We start from the raw sequence: 22518 nt of genomic DNA, 5'->3' as shown, positions 1-22518 counted from the left end.
AAAAACACTTTTTTATTTTTACGGATTAATTTGTGAATGACCTGGGGGTTCCAAGTGCTCACTGTGCATCTAGATAGGTGCCTTGGGGGGTCTAGTTTCCAAAATGGGGTCACTTGTGGGGGAGCTCCAATGTTTGGCCACACAGCGGCTCTCCAAACGCGACATGGTGTCCGCTAACAAATTGAATGGAAAATCGGCTCAAATTGTTAGTGGACACCATGTTGCGTTTGGAGAGCCCCTAATGTGCCTAAACAGTGGAGCTCCCCCACAAGTGACCCCACTTTGGAAACTAGACCCCCCAAGGCACCTATCTAGATGCATAGTGAGCACTTGGAACCCCCAGGTGCTTCACAAAATGATCTGTGAAAACAAAAAAGTACTTTTTTTTTCACAAAAATTTTCTTTTAGCCTAAATTTTTTAATTTTCACATGGGTAACAGGATAAAATGCATCCTAAAATGTATTGGTCAATTTCTCCTGAGTACACTGATACCTCATATGTGGTCGTAAACCACTGTTTGGGCACATGACAGGGCTCAGAAGAGAAGGAGCGCAATTTGACTTTTGGAGCTAATTTTCCATTCAAAAAGTAAAATGGCGCTCCTTCCCTTCTGAGCCCTGCCGTGTGCCCAAACAGTGGTTTATGACCACATATGAGGTATCAGTGTACTAAGGAGAAATTGACCAACAAATTTTAGGATGCATTTTATCCTGTTACCCATGTGAAAATTAAAAAATTTAGGCTAAAAGAAAATTTTTGTTAGAAAAATAAAAATGTTCATTTTTTTCTTCCATGTGGCTTTAGTTCCTGTGATGCACCTGAAGGGTTAATAATCTTCTTGAATGTAGTTTTGAGTAGCTTGAGGGGTGCAGTTTTTGGAATGGTGTCACTTTTGGGTGTTTTCTGTCATGTACACCCCTCAAAGGGACTTCAAATGTGATGTGGTCACTAAAAAAAATGGCTTTGCAAATTTTGCTGGAAAAAAGAAAATTTGCTGATGAACTTTGAACCCTTCTAACTTCCTACCAAAAATTTTTTTTTTTTCAAAAATTGTGCTGATGTAAAGTAGACATGTGGGAAATGTTATTTATTAACTATTTTGTGTCACATCACTCTCTAGTTTAGCAGAATAAAAATTCAAAATTTGAAAATTGCAAAATTTTCAAAATTTTTCCCATATTTTTGATTTTTTCACAAATAAACGCAAATATTATCGACCTAAATTTAATACTAACATGAAGCCCAATATGTCACGAAAAAACAATCTCAGAATCGCTAGGATCCGTTGAAGTGTTCCAGAGTTTTTACTTCGTAAAGGGACACTGGTCAGAATTGACAAAAATGCCAAGGTCTTTAGGGTCAAAATAGGCTGGGTCCTGAAGGGGTTAATTATTAATAAAAAATGACTTACAGAGCATCATCCTCGACCTACGTCCTGCCTATAGTGTTTAAAGACAAACTACCAAAAGATTTGTGCTAAAGCGATAGTCTTACAACAGACAACCGCATTATATGAGAACTTTATTACCAATTAACTGCAATCAGTAGCAGCTGCTACAGGGGAAATATAGAATAGCTTACTAAAACTAATGATACCCTAAGTAAAAACAATCTTTATTAGGTGCATAATTAAAGAAAAATAAAAAAACAAACAGGTAGGTGAATGAATTTCATGAACTAGAAGTGGTGATAGATAAGTTTTCATTTGGAATTATACAAATACGAATTCATTGATTCCACAAAGCTACTCCCACAAATACATATGGATTTTGAGATATATAAGCAATTGTCCGGCACCCGGTTCATATGCTATATCCATGGCTTATGGCATCCTGCATCAGCATATCCACGCTTCTTATGGAATAATTCGTCCTGAATATTTGAAATGTGTCCCCTGATGAAACCCTAGCGTGGAGCAAGTTGGGGGGTGGAGGAACATGTCAGGACAGGGTGGAGATATCGGAGAGCTCCAGACATGCACCTTGGCATAATTTAGGGCACCAACCTCCGGGGTTACTTAGGGAGTTCTGACAAATGAGACTTCTAGGGACAACTTAACATTTCAGGACTTGGGAATTCAGGATATCTCCATTGATGTTATGACTTTGGTTGAACACGTCACCAATTTTCTAAGTAAATATATTTCTAAAGGTGCTATTGACATGAAATGCTCACCAGATGTCGGTAACAACCCATCCAATCCACACAGGCAAAGAAATTAAACCTACTGGAGGCGGACACCCAGTAGTAGACTACGTACGTGTGTTCGTGTCCAGTTGGTGTATACGCCAGAAAATGATGCATGACACGTTCGCTCTGTCGGCACCGTTATAGTCTATGGCCCCATCAGAACGTATATCTGAATCCCGTTTTGCAGGAGGTTCAAACATAAGCCCTGACGGGACCAACGAACGGGTGCCAAAACGCAGTGTGAAAGCACCCTATTCATGTGGCTAGGCTCGTTAAAGGGTCAATAATGTCTTTTAGGATTGCTACATCTAATAGGTGGTGCTACAGTCCAAGTCGTTTTCCTTTCTTAAGAGGATATTTGTGAAAATACATGCAACACAAAATCCTGATTTAAATATGTTATTTTTTGATGATAGCTTTATTTTAACACGTTCATGATGCAAAAAATATCATACAGCTGCCCTATTCATATATATTACATTACTGTCATATAGAAAAACACTACCTGTTGGTAAAAATAGGCTACATGGAAACAAGTATGCAGTGATCCTTTAAAGTATTTTCAAACCAACTATTGTGGAAAATCATAAATTCAGGATTTAGGTATTAACAAAGATAATAGTTGGATGACTTAATAATAATAAAAAAAAAACAACAACATGGTATTAAGTGGCCAGGTTCACACATGATCAAGTGTTGCAATGTTGTGTATATAAAGTGGATTAGGGATGTCAATCAAGACTGATGGGGAGGAGTTGGAGTCAAATGGTCACTGGTGAAGTTGGAGTCTTATCTCCACCCACATGACTCTTCAGTGGTAATTTGCATACAGTGCAGCAGATTTAGCATGTAGGTGCATATTTTTATTAACATTGGCAATTCATGTAAAGGGCAATGTGTTGGTTTAGGGTCCAAGATGAATGGACAGGTAGGTTTCCTTTAAAAATGCCTTGAATGTTAATTAAGGTGGGTTATTATGCACTCACTTTGAAAGACTCCAAGAAACCACCATGAGCACCATTCTCAAGCTTGTCTTCCTCTGGACCTAGGCCAAGCATAGCCTGTGTGTGCACATGAAGGTCATCGTGAAGATTGTCCAAAAGGGCAGCTCTCGTCCGGTCCTAGGTCAAAGAAGATGTACATAATGCAGATATCCTTTACTCACAAATAACTGTAATGCAAATAAATCTAATTATATTTTATGAAATGTGATGCAGAATATGTCGGCACTATAGAAATAAAATTATTACTGGATCAGGACATCTAAACCACTGTAGGCATTACATGTATTTGTGTGGAGTTCACCTACCTCAAGCTTAGCAAACTTGTCAGACTTGCAGCAAGCATGCTCGCCATTGATGAGTTTGGTCAGTAAAAATTCACGGAACTCAGCATTCTAGAAAGAAAGGAAAATCACAAAACCTGTATATGTGTTTTATCGCAGAAGTCATTTTACCCATGAAACTCCTCTATATCATAAATTAGAGATACTGACTAATTAATGATCGGGCAAATAGCTTGTATGAGAAGAGTCAGACGGCCGTATAACTCGGACAGGGATCGCAACACAATGCTCGGACTGGCCGTCGGCTTTCCTGACCTGAGCGTGACAGCTGCATGTCGTCACGCTCAAGTGAAGAGAGCCGATGGCCAGTCCGAGTATTGTGTTGCGATCCCCGTCCGAGTTATACGGCCCTCTGACTCTTCCCTAAGGGGTAAAAACAATTGAGATGCAGCTGTGTAAAAGTTAATATAAAAATGGATAAAAAGGTAAATGTTTCCCTAAGAAGTGAATAGTCACAGGAGGTTTAGACTAAGTTCACACAATCTTATAAAAAAAAAAGTCTACTTTTCATCCAGAAAAAAACGTTATTTTTTTCCTCTGTATTGTCACCTGTATGACATCCATTTTTATACATCAGCAGTTTTTAAAATCTACAAGACCAAATACAGTTTCCTATGTTAAAGAATGGCATTGTATCCATTAAAATAAGATGCAACAGAGTTAATACACATGGGATCCACTTTTTTTTTGCACAAGTCTCATTCGATATACAGAAGAGACTAGTTATTACATGCTGCAATTTTTTCATGCAGATTTGATCCATGAAAAAAGAAGGTCATCTGAATGGTCCTATTCAATAAAATTGGTCCGAGTACTTTGTTATTTTGACGGACAGCATTCAGACCGAAAATACGGTCGTTAGTATGTAGCCTAACGGTGATCATAAGACCTTGAACAGTTCCTTGAAAATTTGTTCCCCAGTCCTGGAATTGTGGCTAGAACCTACAATGTGGAACTGTAATCTTAATATTTAAAAATTATAAGATTTGGCTAATAATGAAATACATTCCTCTGATTGGTCACCCAAAACATTTTGCATTTTAGCCTGAGTCTAGATGCAGATCACATACATTTTTTATGACAGACTCTGATGTTCTTTAAGTTGCCCTTCAGAACTTTCTACTAATTTATGCAGTAGTGATAAGATAAAGATGCTTTTAGTTGGCTGATTAGAAATGGGGGGCCTGCAACACCTTTGTACAAAGGGATTTCGGCAGTGGGACTACCATACTGAGCATAAGTGACCATTGCCACTACTGGACACAAAAGAAAAATTGGATACATAGGAGATTTTTTAAAAAAATAGCAATTGAAAAATTATGTTGTTTTTTTACAATCCAACAAAGAAATATTTAACTGTACAACAAGCCCCCTAAAGAGTGGTTTATTTACATATGATAAAAGAAAAATCAGATGAAACCATGGCATCCATTAAAGGGAATTTTCATATATAAACAAAACAATTACATAGCGGCCTTATTGGTTACTCTCAACTCCCCTAAAAATAACATTTAAAGAAAAAAATGCTAAATGGAAACATTGATTGGACCATTAAAAATTTGTTAATGATCCAATCACAGGATAGGTAGTAATTTTATGTTTGCTTGGGGTCCGCTCATGGCAACCACCACTGACCATGAGAATGGAGGTCACGTGTCCCATTTTTTAATGGAGGCATTATTACACATGGGCATACAATATATATTCTACACAGTATATAGTTTTGCTGATGATAGCTCTTGTTGTCTTCACCTTCTTAGTACCCTAGTTCGTAGTGACATAATTAGTGATGAGCGAGTATGTTCTGTTAAACTTTTCGGCGAGCATGCTCGGGTTCTCGCCGAGTATCTTCAGCATGCTCAGGTGTTATGTTTGAGTCACTCCGTGTGCATGATTTGCAACTGTTTGACAGCTTTAATACATGTGAGGAATGCCTAAGAAACAGGCATTCTTCGCATGTATTAAAGCTGTCAAACAGTCGCAAATCATGTGCATGGCATGACTCAAACATAACACCTGAGCACGCTGAAGATACTCGGAAAACACCCGAGCATGCTCGTAAATCTCGAGTAATGAGCATGCTCGCTCATCACTAGTCATAATGCATTCAGGATATGAGAGAAATCAACGGTCACCGCCATGGTTACTGTAATGGCTGAAATGAGCGGCAGTAATCTTTGAAGTCTCAGCATTACCAAAACTAACGTAACTGATGAATATTACCCCATCACAACTGGGAGCTTTCCACCAAGTATATAGTGAATGGGGTACTCCCATCTAAGACATTTATGTCATATCTACAGCATATGCCATTAATATCTGATAGCTGGGAGTCCCAACTTTGGAATACACAGCTATCTCAAGAACCGGTCCCTTTTCAATGCCATGGTAGATCGAGAGTAGGCCGGACATGTGCAGCTCTCTCTATTCACTTCTATGGGAATTCCTAGAACAGTTGGGAATCGAGTTGTGCACTTTCATTTTCATTTGTAAAATCCATTGCCCTCTAAAGCTGAGCCAGCTAAGTAACATATTAAGAGATGGCTCAGGTACAGTTTGATCCATTACAAACACAACGTGATCCTAATAGAGATTTTTGTAATGCATACTCTCCCAGCAGGGCCCGGTGCTAAAAAAATCAGAAAGTGTGAGATATGATGAACACATTTGGTATTCAGATTTCTTTGCATCTTTTTCATCTCCAGCAGGGACTCACAGGCTCGGTAGCTGACATGCTGATGCATTTATGACAGCTCAGAGAGAATCATGACTAATATTTTGACTGCCAAAAGCTGGCACTCATTTTCTTTCCAAATGATGGTCTGCTCCCTGCTGAGAACAGAGATATTGGCTGAGAGGATAAATTTGTTAATTTCGTTGAGTCATGCCCTGCTCGGCTCCATGAGTCACTATTAGGTGTCGGTGGGCTGTCAGTGGCAGGCGTCTGTTCAGGAGGGGACTATATGAGTGAATGCACATCTGGTAAGGAAGGTGCAATTAGAAAATACCCCACCTCACATGCTGTACAAACCACCAACGCACAGAACTAGGTGAGCACTTCTATTTCCTGGGAGATCCCACAGATAGCTCAGTACAGTTTTACCACTGACATGGATAAAAATGATTCCGAATTGCAAAATTCTGCATTTAGAAACTTTAAAATTTAATTCACATTTATGATCAGTTGTAGATTGAATGGACAATGCACGTTATCAATCCAGTAAAGCAGTAATGCAAATGCAAATCTATCATCTCAAGATCTCCTGGAAGTAAGCTAGGCTTACACACTACATATGACTTGCATGCTGCTGCATCGGGCCCAGTCTGCCGCATCGGGCCCAGTCTGCCGCCTCTCCTGTGCCTTACACCTGCATCTGTGGCTCTCCATCATCCTGCTGAAAATTTTGAATGCACTACAGAACTTCTGATTGATGTGATGAGATGGTTCATCTGTCTGAGATGGTTTAGTGAGTTTTCAATTGAGCAGGGGGTTAGACATGATGACCATAAAGGTCCCTTCCAACTCTAACATTTTATAATTCTTTTATCTAATCACGTTTGTATTTTAGATGTTCAAACAAGGTGATATTGGAATATGTGTGGCACCCCAGGGGTCTGGTCTCCACAGTAATAGCAATATTATGTCTGAGAGCAGGTGGGAGGTCTCTTGGTCAGGAATCCTATGCATGCCACACCTCCTGCCCAGTCCTGGGAGGGGAAGAACTTCCCCTATATAAAACTGGGGCTGAGGCAGGGTTAGTTAGTTAAGAAGAGGAGAAGCAGCTATAGGAAAGAGAGATCAGGAGCTCAGTGGGAGCAGTGCTAAAACGAATCAGGGGCTGGCAGCTGAAGAGCTCGCCCTGATTGAAGAGTTACCACCGGACCCGGAGTCCGAGGCTGTGGGGATTAACCTTGACCCAGCAGCAGAAACCGACCGGCAGGGGATTTCAGGTCCTCTGGCCAAGAAACCCGAAGGCACGGTCACACGCGTGGGACCAGCACCGCCGTCGTGGAGCGGAAGCCACTAGAAGGCCCCGAGTCACCGGCCATACGGGTGAGCACCACACGGTACACTCAGGGACGTGGGCTACTTTTACCTGCCTCTAGCAAGGTAGCCAGAAGAGTACAGTTAGTTGGGGAGGCCTACAACTCCGCCTGGCCAAGGGGGATCCCATCTGCTCAAGGACTGACCAGGCCCCGACCGCTAGCCAGTACTCCGGGAGGGTCTATCTTTATCACCAGTAAAGACCCTGAACTACACCGCATCGTCTCTGAGTGGTTCCTGCTACCCCCATCATCCACGTCGGCTGCCCTGAGGCCATACCCCTCCCGTTGGGGGTTATCCCATCCACGCTGCACAATCCTTCCACCGGCCTCAGCGGTCTGCCCTGCAGCGGCAGCTGCATAGCTGCATTCAACGGGTGGCGTAGTCGTCCAACATCTACTGCTAATACACCGCCACTTAGTCTGACACCCTGGGCACGGACCGGGTCACCGCCACAAGGACTACTAACCCTATCCAGATCCGGCTCCGGGTATCCCTTGAACATGGCCCAGGGGGCGCGTCAGCTTTTGGCGTAGTCGGCAGGATTTCGTGCCCGCAACCACCGGGTACTGCGCGCCTGAAAAAGAGACTTTTAAACTAACCTGTGGTGAAGATTCCCGCCATCCGGCGCCATCTTCAGCCTTCTTCCCGCCATCGGTGAAGATTCCCGCCATCCGGCGCCATTTTCAGCCTTCTTTCCGCCTTCCGTGGAGTTTTCCCGCCGTTGGACGCCATCTTGAAGACGCCGCGCGGGAAGAAGAGGGGCGTGGACTCCAAAAGCGCGCGAGAACTGAAGCCCCGCCTCACGTCCAGACGTCGCGTAAGGTCCTGGAAGGAGCCCAGCAGCCGTTGACGTCACTGGAGCGCGACGGAAGGTCCTCAACCCTACGGAAGAGGATCATCGCAAGGTAGGCCACGGTCCACTAGGGGGGAGGAAGATGTCGGATACGGAGGAGAGCTTCACTGCCTCAACCCCCGCCAGCGCCAGCGCTGCTGCAGTCATGCCTTTTACCATGCCCTATATCCCGGGAGCAGCCTGGCTACCCCAGTACTCAGGGGAGTCACATACCCTGAATGACTTTAGAGAAAAGCTGGATAGCCTCTTCCAGGTGTACCCCCTCACAGAAGAGCAAAAAGTGAGCATCCTGGTGGCCCAACTAACCGGGGCAGCCCAAAGGGAGGTAAAGTCCTGGCCACCTGGGAGGAGGACTGTCGCAGGGATACTAACCCGGCTGAGGGACACCTTTGATACCCGCACCTCAGCCGAGATTAAGCTTAAATTCTATGGGTGCAAGCAGCGAGCACATGAGAGTATAAGGGACTATGCACTAAACCTACAAGAGGCCCTGAGAGCCATTAAGCAGACCGACCCCGACAGCGTGGGAAACGAGGACAGGCTGTTGACCGAACAATTTATAGAGGGACTATATTGCAATGTCCACCGAACCCAGTTGCGGGCCATAGCCTTACAGGATCCTCATCTGGACTTTGCACAGTTCAAGGACAGAGCCATCCGGGTGCTCCGAGAACCGGCACCGGGTGGCGTTGTGACCCACAGGCGCCCAGCTATCACTTACCACCAGGAGGCGGCGCCCTTGTCGGCAGGGCCTGTGGGGGCTGATGCGCAGGCTTTGAACAATGACCCGGCTCCAGACCTGCACCATCAGGTCCAAGAGCTAGCTAAAAGCGTTGCTGTGCTAACCCGAACTGTGCAGTCTTTACAGGTTTCCACTCCAGGGAAGATCCAGCTGGCATCCGGACCGGAGGACATCCCGTGGCGTCGACCAAGGAGGACCCCACCGGCCAGAGGAAGACCCAGCGACCGATACAACGAGGACGGACAACCCATCTGCCGCCGCTGCAATCAACCCGGACATATGGCAAGGTACTGTCCTTTAAACTGGCACAACCTGGGGTAGAGGGCCAACCCCCAGGAAAAAGATCACCAGGCCCATCGAACTGGCGCGACAAATATGTGGGAGGACGTCCAGTCTTGCCTGTGGTACTGGATGGCATTCCCATGAGTGCCCTACTGGACACCGGGTCACAGGTCACCACCATCCCGTACGTGCTCTTCAAGCAGTACTGGAATGACTCGGATATAACCCGCTACCCTGACGACGACTTGAGTATCATTGCCAGCAATGGTCAACCCGTGCCGCAGATCGGATTTAAAGAGATGACCATTAAAATCGGTAGAGTCGAACTGGCAGCACAGGGACTGATCATTGTGGACATTGACAAGCGCGAGAGTCACCCAAAGATAACTCTAGGAACTAATGTGATTGAAAATTGTCTTACAGAGGTGATTTTCATTTTACAGCAGGTTGCCAAGAACGCCAGCTCCAGCCAGCAGCGAGTGCTCCAGAAAGAGATCCGGGCACTGATGCGACGGCAACAAGTGGAACTCTCCGGCGGTGAGATTGGTAGCGTAAGAATGTGTGACCCTTTCCCTATTGCCATGCCCCCGAAAAGTGAAATGATGATTTGGTGCCGGGCAGCTATTGGTCTGAGAGGTAGAGATTACCAGGCCATGGTAGAGCCAGTCTACTCAGACAGTAGGCCCACCATTTTGACAGCCCGGGGGGTAGTTGATGTACGCCATGGGAGGGTGCCCGTTCGCATAATAAATATCGGGAAAAGGGAAGTATACCTGCCCCGGTATGCTACGCTAGCCAAATTATATACTATCAACCAAAATTCTATACAGTCTGTGGAACCCTTGCCTCCATCTCATCCGGAGGAAGGTAACGGCTCTGAGAAAATAATGGAGGATTGGTGTCAGCAACTACATTTGGGTACTGACTCCACTCCCTCCCACCAGAAACAGGGAGTCTACCGGGTGGTTCAAGAGTACGAGAGAGTGTTTAGTAAACACCCGTTAGACTTCGGGCGAGTCAAGGGGGTAGAACATCACATCCCCACGGGAGACCATCCTCCCATAAAAGAGAGGTATCGACCCGTACCCCCTGCACACTACCAACACGCCAAGGGGATGCTTAGAGACATGAAGGAGGCTGGGGTAATCAGGGAAAGCTGTAGCCCCTGGGCAGCTCCACTAGTCTTGGTCAAAAAGAAAGACAACACCATGAGAATGTGTGTAGATTACCGGAAAATAAACCGTATCACACACAAAGATGCGTACCCCTTACCAAGAATAGAGGAGTCTTTGGCTGCTTTAAAATCTGCTAACTTCTTCTCCACCTTGGATCTCACTAGCGGGTACTGGCAGGTTCCTGTAGCAGAGGCGGATCGGGAGAAGACCGCATTCACCACCCTGATGGGACTTAGCGAGTTTACCTGCATGCCGTTTGGACTCTGCAACGCACCAGGAACCTTCCAGCGATTGATGGAGTGCTGTCTGGGACACCGGAACTTTGAGACGGTCCTGTTATACCTGGACGATGTCATTGTCTACTCCAAGACCTACGAGGACCACCTGAAACACCTGGCGGAAGTGTTTGAAGCTCTGGCAAGTTACGGCCTAAAGGTGAAACCCTCCAAGTGTCACCTCCTGAAACCAAAGGTGCAGTACCTGGGACACGTGGTGAGTGCTGACGGAGTGGCTCCCGACCCTGATAAGATCACCGCAATTAAGGAATGGCCAAGCCCCTCCAGCGTAAAGGAAGTGAGGCAGTTCCTTGGGTTGGTAGGCTACTACCGAAGGTTCATACCCGGTTTCACCAAAAAGGCAGCTCCTATGCAGGACCTCCTGATAGGCCAGTCCAGGAAGGCCAAGAACCAGAAGCCGCCCTTCAGATGGGAAAAGCTGGAAGAAGAGTCCTTCCGCCAGCTGAAGATGGCCCTCACGGGAGATGAAATCCTGGCGTACCCTGATTATAGCCAACCCTTTATCCTCTACACCGACGCCAGCAACATCGGGCTAGGAGCCGTACTATCCCAGATCCAGCAGGGGAAAGAACGGGTAATTGCTTACGCCAGCCGAAAACTGCGACCCACCGAAAGAAACCCTGAGAATTACAGCTCATTTAAGCTAGAGTTCCTGGCAGTGGTGTGGGCAGTCACCGAACGCTTTAAGCACTACCTCGCTTCTTCCCGGTTCACCGTGTACACGGATAACAACCCGTTGACACACCTGGACACTGCAAGACTCGGTGCCCTAGAGCAGAGATGGATGGCCCGCTTGTCCAACTATGAGTTTACAATCAAATACCGGGCAGGACGCTCCAATACCAACGCGGACGCCCTGTCCAGGATGCCAAACCTACCGGACGTAGGGGAAGATTCAGAGGGATTGGAAGAAGTTGAGCTCCCCGCGTTCCACCGTCATGGGACTATCCAGTATTCCCACCGTGTAAGAAGTAAGCAAACCGCTACGTTCAACCCCTTACCTCATTACAACTGGGCGGAGACGCAAGACAGTGACCCTGCCGTCCGACTGGTAAAGGAGATGCTGACTCGGCCAGATGCACGCCTTGACCCGGACGCTCCGGAGGAAGCCAAGCAACTGTGGGCTGAGAAGAGTCGACTGTTCCTTTACAAGGGGAAGTTGTGCCGCAGAATGGTTAACTCCCGGACGCATGAACTAATCTGGCAAGTAGTGGTGCCAAGAAGAGACGCAGCTATGGTGATGGAGGCATACCACGACGGAGCTGGGCACTTCGGATGGAAGAAGCTGGAGTTCCTGCTGCGCGGGCGGTTCCATTGGGTAGGCATGAGAGGAACCATCGAGAGGTGGTGCAGATACTGTGGCCCATGCAACTTAAGAAGGAGGGACCGTGCCAGCCAGAAGACTCCCCTGCGGTCCATCATCACCCGACAGCCGTTGGAACTGGTAGCCTTGGATCATGTAAAACTGACCCCAAGCAGAAGTGGCTACGTCTACGCGTTAACCATCGTGGATCACTACTCCCGGTTCTTGGTTGTCGTCCCCGTCAAGGACTTAACGGCTCACACAGCAGCTAGAGCCTTCCAGCAGCACTTCTGCCGTCCGCATGGATACCCGGAGCAGGTGCTGACGGACCAGGGGCCTGCCTTTAAAGCGGAGGTCTTCCAGGAGTTCTGCACCCTGTATGGCTGCCGGAAGATTAGAACAAAACCCTATCACCCGCAAACTAATGGACTTTGTGAGAAAATGAACCAGGTGGTGACAGATCTTCTGAAAACATTGCCCCTGGAAGAACGTAGTCTGTGGCCTGAGAAGCTGCCCGACCTGGTGGACCTATACAACCACATCCCTGTAGGCTCCACCAACTGTACCCCGGCTTACCTAATGAGGGCAAGACCTGGTAAGCTTCCTGTTGATCTGGAGATAGGAGTCCTGACACCCGAGGACACTTCACCAGAAGCAGACTGGGACACAGAGAGGCAGCAGCAGTACCGGAAAGTACAGGAGAGCGTGGAGCGAAGTCTCTGTCAAGCTAGGGAAAGACAAGAGAAAACTTACAACCAGTATGCTCCCGCTGTTCCCCTGGTGCCCGGAGAGCAGGTCTTGAAGAGGAAAAGACGGCTCCACAAGTTGGACGACCAGTGGGAGAAGGACCCGTACACCGTACTGCCCTCAAGCCACGACAACCCAAAGATCTGTACAATCAGTAAAGACGGAGGGGAAACCACAGCCATTGTATCCCGGGACCACCTGAAGAAGTGTCCCGAACAGCTACGGAACCCTGAAGAGGAACAAGAAGACCCTCGACCCGTAGAGGAAAGGGAAGATATGGTTAGTACTGTGCTCGGAGACTTCCCTCGGTCTTGGACTCAAGTCAATGGTGCTGTTGTGGTACCCGTCCTCACGTTCCTCCAACCAGCATCCCAAGTGCCTACGGAGACACAGGTAGAGCTGGAAGAACAGCCGGTCCAGGAGGCAGAAGACCCCACACAAGCAGACCAGGAGAATCAACCCTCTGCTTATAGTGAGCCTGCCATACCCCTAGTGAGCCAAAGAGTCCGTAGACGGCTGCCCAGTTTACCCTTGACAGCTCCTATACCCTGTAGCTCGGGACCAGTCAGCCAGCTCCGTAGGTCCGCTAGGGTCACTAGAGGCCAGTTGCCCATACGGTGGAGGATCTAAATGTTCAAGCTGTTTTATTAATGTTTACCTGTTTATTGTTGCTTGTGTATAATTATGTGTTTCTAGTTATTTATAGGAGTCTTTGGTGGATTTACCGGGAATCCTTTGTGCATATAGTTGGAGCGTAACCCAGGAAGGACTGAAAGACTGTTAAGGACTCGGGGCAGGACAGACCCCTACCTGGTTACGTCTCCCTGTTTTGGTGAAATGGACACCTTTGTTTTCTTCAAAGACTGCACCCGGTTGCGGACATGCCGTGACCATCCTAATGTGTTTTTCTTTATTGTACTGTTTCTGTTTTTACCTGTTATGTTTTACAAAAGTATGTTTAGTCCCGGAGTACTAAATTTCACTAGGGGGGAATGTGGCACCCCAGGGGTCTGGTCTCCACAGTAATAGCAATATTATGTCTGAGAGCAGGTGGGAGGTCTCTTGGTCAGGAATCCTATGCATGCCACACCTCCTGCCCAGTCCTGGGAGGGGAAGAACTTCCCCTATATAAAACTGGGGCTGAGGCAGGGTTAGTTAGTTAAGAAGAGGAGAAGCAGCTATAGGAAAGAGAGATCAGGAGCTCAGTGGGAGCAGTGCTAAAAAGAATCAGGGGCTGGCAGCTGAAGAGCTCGCCCTGATTGAAGAGTTACCACCGGACCCGGAGTCCGAGGCTGTGGGGATTAACCTTGACCCAGCAGCAGAAACCGACCGGCAGGGGATTTCAGGTCCTCTGGCCAAGAAACCCGAAGGCACGGTCACACGCGTGGGACCAGCACCGCCGTCGTGGAGCGGAAGCCACTAGAAGGCCCCGAGTCACCGGCCATACGGGTGAGCACCACACGGTACACTCAGGGACGTGGGCTACTTTTACCTGCCTCTAGCAAGGTAGCCAGAAGAGTACAGTTAGTTGGGGAGGCCTACAACTCCGCCTGGCCAAGGGGAATCCCATCTGCTCAAGGACTGACCAGGCCCCGACTGCTAGCCAGTACTCCGGGAGGGTCTATCTTTATCACCAGTAAAGACCCTGAACTACACCGCATCGTCTCTGAGTGGTTCCTGCTACCCCCATCATCCACGTCGGCTGCCCTGAGTCCATACCCCTCCCGTTGGGGGTTATCCCATCCACGCTGCACAATCCTTCCACCGGCCTCAGCGGTCTGCCCTGCAGCGGCAGCTCCATAGCTGCATTCAACGGGTGGCGTAGTCGTCCAACATCTACTGCTAATACACCGCCACTTAGTCTGACACCCTGGGCACGGACCGGGTCACCGCCACAAGGACTACTACCCCTATCCAGATCCGGCTCCGGGTATCCCTTGAACATGGCCCAGGGGGCGCGTCATATGTACGTACCAGAACTACTGCCAGCCTAAAGTGATTTCTACAATAAAAATATCAGAAGCTGTACTGTTCTCTAAAAAAAAGTTAGAGGCACACTATAATAATCTGGGCTAAGATAGTGGGTGCTCAAGTTTCTAACTAAAGAGAACTTGTCCTCAGAATTTTGAACCCCAAACTAATGGCATGTATACAAAGGTGCTTTGATGCTGATGAAATCATTACCTTTCTTGTAGAAATCCGTTTTGTTATTTTAGAAAAATCCATAGTTAAAATTCCATACTAATGAGTTGCAAGTGCAGTGAGATTGGACATTGCACTTGCAGCTCTCCTGCTTCTCTTCCTACTCCCCGTTCCCCGCCTGACTGCTGTCTCTGACTGATAGGTCACGAAAACAGGAGTAACATAGATACAGGAGGCAGACAGCAGGCAAGGAACTGGGAGAGAAGCAGGAGAGCTGCAAGTGCAATGACCAACCCTACTGCACTTGCACCTCATTAGCATACAATTTAAATGATGGATGTCTCTAAACAGCCAAATGGATTTCTATAACTAATTCATCAGCATTATACACTGACGAGCAAAAGGATAATGTTTTGAACATTTGACTTTCAGGATCCATATCTCATCATCTACTACTGCTTTGAACGTGAGACTACCATCATTTTATAGACAGCCATCTTGGCTATCTCATACATAAATTTGACTTTCAACTATTTAGCATATGATTAGTTATCTAGATTCTTGTCATGTCACTGCATTGTTACTGCTTTGCTTCTGGTGATGGAAAAATCTTTTTCTTCCAGTAAAAAACTACAAAATACAACCTGTTCTCACATTCGCTAATAGCTCAATGTGTTATTAGGTTGATTCCCAAGCAAAAGGTCACTGATTCAAATCAAGGAGTAGCGATGAAGAAAATTTCCCAAGAAAAGAGAAACAGCATCATCCAGCTCATCAATAGTGGTCTCTCTGTCAAGAAAATTGCCAAACTGCATCATGTGAGTGCCATGACAGTTGGAAGAACACAAAATGAATTCCATCCATTCATTCACAAGCCAAAAGGTGGAAGTCCAGGCAAAATATCAGAGTCAACAAGTCGGCGCATCACAAGGTCTATCAGTTCTGGTGTGACAAACACAGCGATGGAGGTGACTCGTATGCTTCGTAATAGTGAGATCACAGATGCTCAAGCAAGCTCCGTGCGATGCACATTACACAAGTCTGGAATGGTGGCTCGAGAAAAGGTGAAGATGCCTCAACTTCAATATCGTCATAAGAAGCGTCGGCTCGAGTTTGCAAAAAGAGTATGAAAAGGGGACAGTAGAAGATTGGAATCAGGTAAATTGGAGCTATGAGATGAAAGTCAATAGACTAGGCTCTGATGGGTGCAAAGGGATCTTGAAGAAATAAGATGGAGAAATTGAAGGAACTGTCAAGTTTGGTGGATGAATCCTGATCATATGGGGTTCTTTCACAGCCAAAGGCATTGGATGTTTGACCAGGATCGATGGTGGTCTCAATGCTGAGCTATATGTGAGAATCTTTTAAGATGAGTTATTATGTACACTCAAGTACTATGGGTATGAAAAGGACGACATCGTTGTCCTGCAGGACAACGATCCAAAGCATACGTCAAGATTGGTGAAGAAATGGTTCAATGACAATGAAGTAGAGGTGCTGGATTGGCCCCCACAGTTTCCAGACCTCAAACCAATCAAAAACTTGTGGGTAGAGTTGAAGAAAAAGCTGTATACATACCCAAGTGAGTTGACCAGTATGCACCAACTTTGGGAAAGTGTAGAAGAGACCTGGGATCAGATTTCGGTCGAGACATGTTTGAATCTGATTGAGAGCATGCCCAGAAGGTTTCAGGCACTGTTGAAAGCCAAAGGTTGATTTACAGAATACTAACAAAATAATAAAAATGTTGATGTTTAGGAGAAAAACAGTAAAAATGCAGTGACATGACAAGAATCTGCATAACTAATCATATGCAAAATAGTTGCAAGTCAAATTTATGTATGAGATAGCCAAGATGATTGTCTATAAAATGATGGTAGTCTCACGTTCGAAGCAGTAGTGGATGATGAGATATGGAGCCTGAAAGTCAAAAGTTCAAAACATTGTTACCCTTTTGCTCGTCAGTGTACATTAGTTTGGGTATAAAATGCTGATGGCAGGATCGCTTTAATGATTATTTTTACAATACACTTCACTAAAAAGATAAGTAAGGGTGTAGATAGGTACCCTTGATCAACTAAATCACTGAAAAACTTTAAATACTAATTCTTGATGAAAAAAAACAAAAAACTTCCGCCCTAAAGCGCAGCTAGCCCATTGAATACCAATAGAGAAATGATCAACCAGATCCTGTTATGACCCTGTTGAGTAACTGCTACTTTAAGGGATTAGAAGAGTGACCATCCCTAAAGGGGCAAAACACGCATAGACATTTCTGAGTGGACCCAGATCTAAAAGATACAGAACACAGACAAAAAGCTAAGAACAGGCTTGATACCGTTAGGCTGTGTGCCCACGATGCGTTTTTAAGCGTTTCCGCAGCGGCAAAAACGCTGCCGAAATGCTTAAAAAACGCATGGTAGAAGGCCTGCCATGTCCCCCAATGATAATCCGCATGTGCTGTGCACATGCTGCGGAAATTTCCGCTGCAAATTATTATTGCGAAGAAAAACGCAGCACTACCAATTATTTTGCGGAAGTGCTGCGTTTTCATCGCCATTGACTTGCATTAGAACGCGCCAATTCCACAAGACTGCATCTGTACTTGCGTAATTGGCGCGTTCTAATGTGCGGATTGTACCCGGGAGTAGAGGAGAGTCGAGTCTCATCCACACCCGGGTACCATTAGAAAAGCTGTAAAAAAAGAATAAAATAAAAAATAAATATATATTTACCTTCCGGCGGCCTGCGCTGCGCTCCTCCTTGCTTCCCGGCACTTCGCGATGGAATGAAGGACCTGCGCTACGCTGATGTCGGCAGGTCCTTCAGTTACTGCTGCCGGCAAGGGAGAACGGAGTGAAGCAGGACACCGGGGGCAATCGGAGGGTAAGTATACATTTATTTTTTAAATTTTTTACATTCTCTCGGGTCACACTATATAAATCCATGCTGTTTGCATGGATTTATATAGTGTGACCAAGTTGTCAAGCACTTTCCAAGTGATGCTAAAAAAAACGCTTGGAAAGCGCTTGTCAACCCGCATGCGGAAATGCAAGTGAAGAACGCTTCATTTCCGCATTTCCCTGGCAGGAAAATGCATGTATAATCCACATGCGTTTTTTTCTGCCAGGGAGATGCAGAAACGCTCAGGAAAAAATCCTGAGCATTTCTGCATCGTGGGCACACAGCCTTAGGCTAAGTGCCCACGATGCAGAAATGCTGCAGATTTTTTCCGCATCTCCCTGGCAGGAAAAACACATGCAGATTTTACATGCGTTTTTCCTGCCAGGTAGAAGCGTTTGTCAAGCGTTTTTGCATGTATTTCTGCATGCGGGTTATCAAGCACTTTTCCAAGCGATTTTAGCATCACTTGGAAAGGTGCTTGGCAACTTGGTCACACTATATAAATCCATGCAACCGGCATGGATTTATATAGTGTGACCAAGTTAATAGTTAAAAAAAATAATAAAAAAATAAAAAATAAATATTATACTTACCTTCCGACGGCCCCTGGTCTTTTCTCCGGTACGTCCGGTCTGTTGTACGGCTCGCGGTGGTCTAAAAGGACCTGCGGTGTCGTCATTGAGTCATGTGACAGGTCACGCGACCGCCGATGTCAGCGGTCACGTGACCTGTCACATGAGTAATTGACGTCACCGCAGGTCCTTTTAGACCACCGCAAGCCGAACAACAGACCGGACGCATCGTACAGGAGACCGGGGGACATCGGAAGGTGAGTATAATGTATTTTTTTATTTTAAATTATTTTTTTTTTACAGGTACTATGGTACCCGACTCTGGAGGAGAGTCTCCTCTTCTCCAGACCTGGGTGCCATCCGAACAGTGAACCGTTTAATATCCGCATGTGCACATGTTGTCATGTGGATATTAAGCGATTCAATGCAAGTAAATGGCGGCAATTACGCTGCGTGTCCGCAAAATTAATGGACATGCTGCGTATTTTTCCGTAATGATAGTCCGTAGCGGAAATTTCCGCAGCATGTGCACAACACATGCGGATTATCATTGGGGACCATGGGGCACATATTACCAACCGTTTTCGCTGCGGAAATTCCCTAGCAAAAACGCTTGAAAAATGCATAGTGGGCATGCAGCCTTAGGCTCAATAGGTGAATTAGATCCTCTAAAACCCAGGTCCGGATGGGCACATGGATCCCGGACATTGACGTAGCAAGCTGGAATGCACGAGGGCAGCGAGGCCTGGGAGCACTCAGGAATCTCAGGAGCAGCAGGGCTGATGAAGTGGAACCCAGTTGGATGGAAGCAAGTAGATCACAGTATGCACAGAACGTGGCGCACACCAAACATAGAGGTCTAGAGACTCAATCCCAAGAGACAGGTGTGTGCTAATGGGCCCTAAATGGGTCAAGGGAGATTATGATTGATTCACACTGGGCAACCGACAAAACCCAACGTGGAACACAACAGAAGGCAGCGGACTCAGAGGAAGGAATCGGAGCCCAGAATACCCGGGACAGATCAGATACATTCACAAGGATATGCCAGAGACATTAATAAAACTGCACAGTTTATACTTGTTTTTAACACCATTTCATAATTTCTTTTTATTGTGTTTTAGTTTTATAAGGGTTTAAGATAACCTATAACCCACTATACTGAATATATTGAAAAATATATAAAAAAAACGCAGCTCTAATATATAAAGCAGTCAACTGGCAGAATAATCCATAGCCACAAGTATGGCACCTAATTATGGTTTATTTATAATGCAGATTTTAGTTCATGTTGTTTGCACATCTGGTGTTGTGGAATACAATGAATGTTACTGTACGGCAGGAAATTGTTTATCAGGATAAAAATAGCTATGAATGCCCCGCGCCTTATGTCTCCCCACAAAGCGTGCATACATTTACATCACTTACTTTTTGGAATACTGGTGGATTTGGAAGTGGGGGCCCAAAAGACGGGACATCTTCTCGCGCAGTCACTGAGACCTGGATCAGAGCAAAAGAAAACAAAACACATGAACAACACTTATAACATATTTATACCTCTGGGTTTTAAGTATAGATTCTATGGGGCCAATTTATCAAGCAGTTTTTGTCAGAATTCTGGAATAAAACTTCTTGAATTGTAACAAAATTTGGGGAAAGTTTGTATCCCAAGACTTTTGTAAACTGCTTTATTAGAAATATAGATTAATTTATTAGAAATTTCATTAAAATACAGTCTTCTGCTACTTTTTGCCTGTCGCTGTAAATCACTTAGGAAATAACTTATTTAGCAGAAATAGACACCTTTGGGGACATTTTTTTTTTACTTAAATGCGTGTAATTTGTCATAAAAAACTATTTGTGTATTTGGGCTTCATTTAGAATGTTGTTCCTAACTCTTTCATCTGTCTTTTTCTGAGCTCCTTCCAGCTGATTTATGACCACATAGACGTTGATCTGAACTTTGTGGGAGTAAATCAACACAGAGGAGTTCAGAGAAAGGGCTCGCTCCTCTGTGTTGATTTACTGCCACAAAGTTCAAATCAACTTCCTTGTGGTTATAAATCAACTGGAAGGAGCTCAGAAAAAGACAGATAAAAGAGTTACAAACTCTCCCAGCAGGAGAACCCCTCTGATGGATTATTAGATAACTCATTCTGCAGCCAGCAATAGACAGTGTAAGCGTATACTTTGGACGAATGCTATTCGATCGTTTTATCGGATAGCACTAGGATGAATGTTATTCTATGGGGCAGTGGTGATCAGGGTTATTTCTCATACCGATTTGGCACAAAAAAAAAAATTGCGGCATAATTTGGATGGCACACATCCATTTAAGTCTGTGGATGTGTGGAAATCATCACGCTGCACTCGGATTCTCAAAAATGGAGAAGATGGAGAAATTTTGTTTTCCATCGTCTCCTTACAGTGTGCTATGATTCTCTCATCTGAGAGAATTAGATCACACTAAGCCGACACTCGGATAAGAGTTCGATTAGAATGTCATTAACACAATCGATTCTTTTGCACGAGAGAATCTATGCTCATGTGACCCCGGTCTAACACAAAGCCTATAGAAGGCAAATGGTGCACAATTTTTAATAAAATGCAAGTGCAAGACTTATGTACGGCCCAAATGGGAAAGGATCAACATTAATATTCTAGACCAGTGTTTCCCAAACTCCAGCCCTCACAGACCCCAACAGATCATGTTTTCAGGATTTCCTTAGTATTGCACAAGTGATGGAATTATTATAAAGGCAACAGAAATTGCCACAGGTCCTCACTTGTGCAACACTAAGCAAATCCCCAAAACATGATCTATTGTGGGGGGAAGCTTGAAGACTGAAGCTTGGAAAACGCCAGTCTAGAAGATTTTAAAGAATAATTGTCTTATATTTTTTTTTTGTTCATGCATCAATATTACACCTAAAAATGAGAAACTTTGTAATATATCTTATTAGAGAAATCTGCTTCCTTCTGATGCTGAAGATTCATTCTCAATATTCTTAACTCACGAGCAAAATCTGTCTTCAGAGAATAAATATTTTCTCATTACTGAGATATGAGGCAGCCGTTGGAGCTTATACAGCTCTATGGAGAACCGTAACAATCGCTTCAAGAGAGCTTGCTGCAAAATGTCTGTTTCTGCTTCTAACTCCTCCCTCACCTTTCCCCTTTTCTTTCCATAGAATCTTATAAGCACCAGCTGCCATCTCCTATCTCAGTTATGTGAAAACCTATCTGCACTGAACACAGATTTTACCTATGAATTGAGAGTGAAGGATCAATCCAAGAGGAGAAAGATGCAGATTTAGCTGATAAGATGTATTATAAAGTTGCTTATTTTCATGTATACTATTGATTTATGACGGTTACTCTTTAATTTAAAGTAGTTGGTACAAAAATTAGATGGGTACAGTTAAAGTGAAGCTCTAGAACACAGCATAGGTGTAAACATGAGCTCCTGTCTTTCATCAACTCAGTGACTCTCTCCAAGCAGTGAAATCTCTTTGATACAATTGCACAAAATAGCACTGAAAATGGTCTTTTATATGGTGGGCTTCTCAATTAAGATTCTGTATCTTGGATGCATTTTATATGGTAGATCTGTCACATGAAATCTGATGAATATTGAGTGGTCTTCTCACTGTCGTGATCTCTTGGAGAGAATTCACCATACTTAGATATATATGTATGACAGCTGTGCAGTTCCAGCTATCAATGGCTAAAGCTCATAAAACTAGGTTTTAAAAAAAAAAATTTCAGCTCACAACAGTAGAGATAGAGTTATACGGGTCAATTATGCAATCAGTAAACTCTTTAGTGATGTTTCCAGGAAATGACTGCATTATATTAGTCCTAGCTTAGTCCACAACTTGATTATTGCATTAAACATATTACTTAAAATATTCCACT

The 22518-nt window shown here is 45.0% G+C and overlaps 1 protein-coding gene across 11 annotated transcripts in view; it reads right to left on the bottom strand.

Moving 5' to 3' along the window:
• The window catches only part of RAP1GAP2 (RAP1 GTPase activating protein 2), a 1112678-nt gene that overhangs the window by 49299 nt on the left and 1040861 nt on the right, over positions 1-22518 (bottom strand). For all 11 annotated transcript variants that reach the window (XR_012298693.1, XM_073667801.1, XM_073667807.1 and 8 more), the window contains 3 exons: positions 20029-20100; positions 3501-3587; positions 3178-3312 (listed from right to left, as the gene is read on the bottom strand). Coding sequence is in view for 10 of the 11 variants with exons in the window: in XM_073667801.1 (XP_073523902.1) it covers positions 3178-3312; positions 3501-3587; positions 20029-20100 (294 nt within the window). In the remaining variant the exon portion in view is untranslated. The remainder of the gene's footprint in view (positions 1-3177; positions 3313-3500; positions 3588-20028; positions 20101-22518) is intronic.

This window comes from Phyllobates terribilis, unplaced genomic scaffold (assembly GCF_046119375.1).
Source record: "Phyllobates terribilis strain yellow unplaced genomic scaffold, ASM4611937v1 Scaffold_2__4_contigs__length_985480577, whole genome shotgun sequence".
Taxonomy (NCBI): domain Eukaryota; kingdom Metazoa; phylum Chordata; class Amphibia; order Anura; family Dendrobatidae; genus Phyllobates; species Phyllobates terribilis.
Note: the sequence above shows the minus strand (reverse complement) of the source record. Positions and strands in the feature narration are given on the sequence as shown.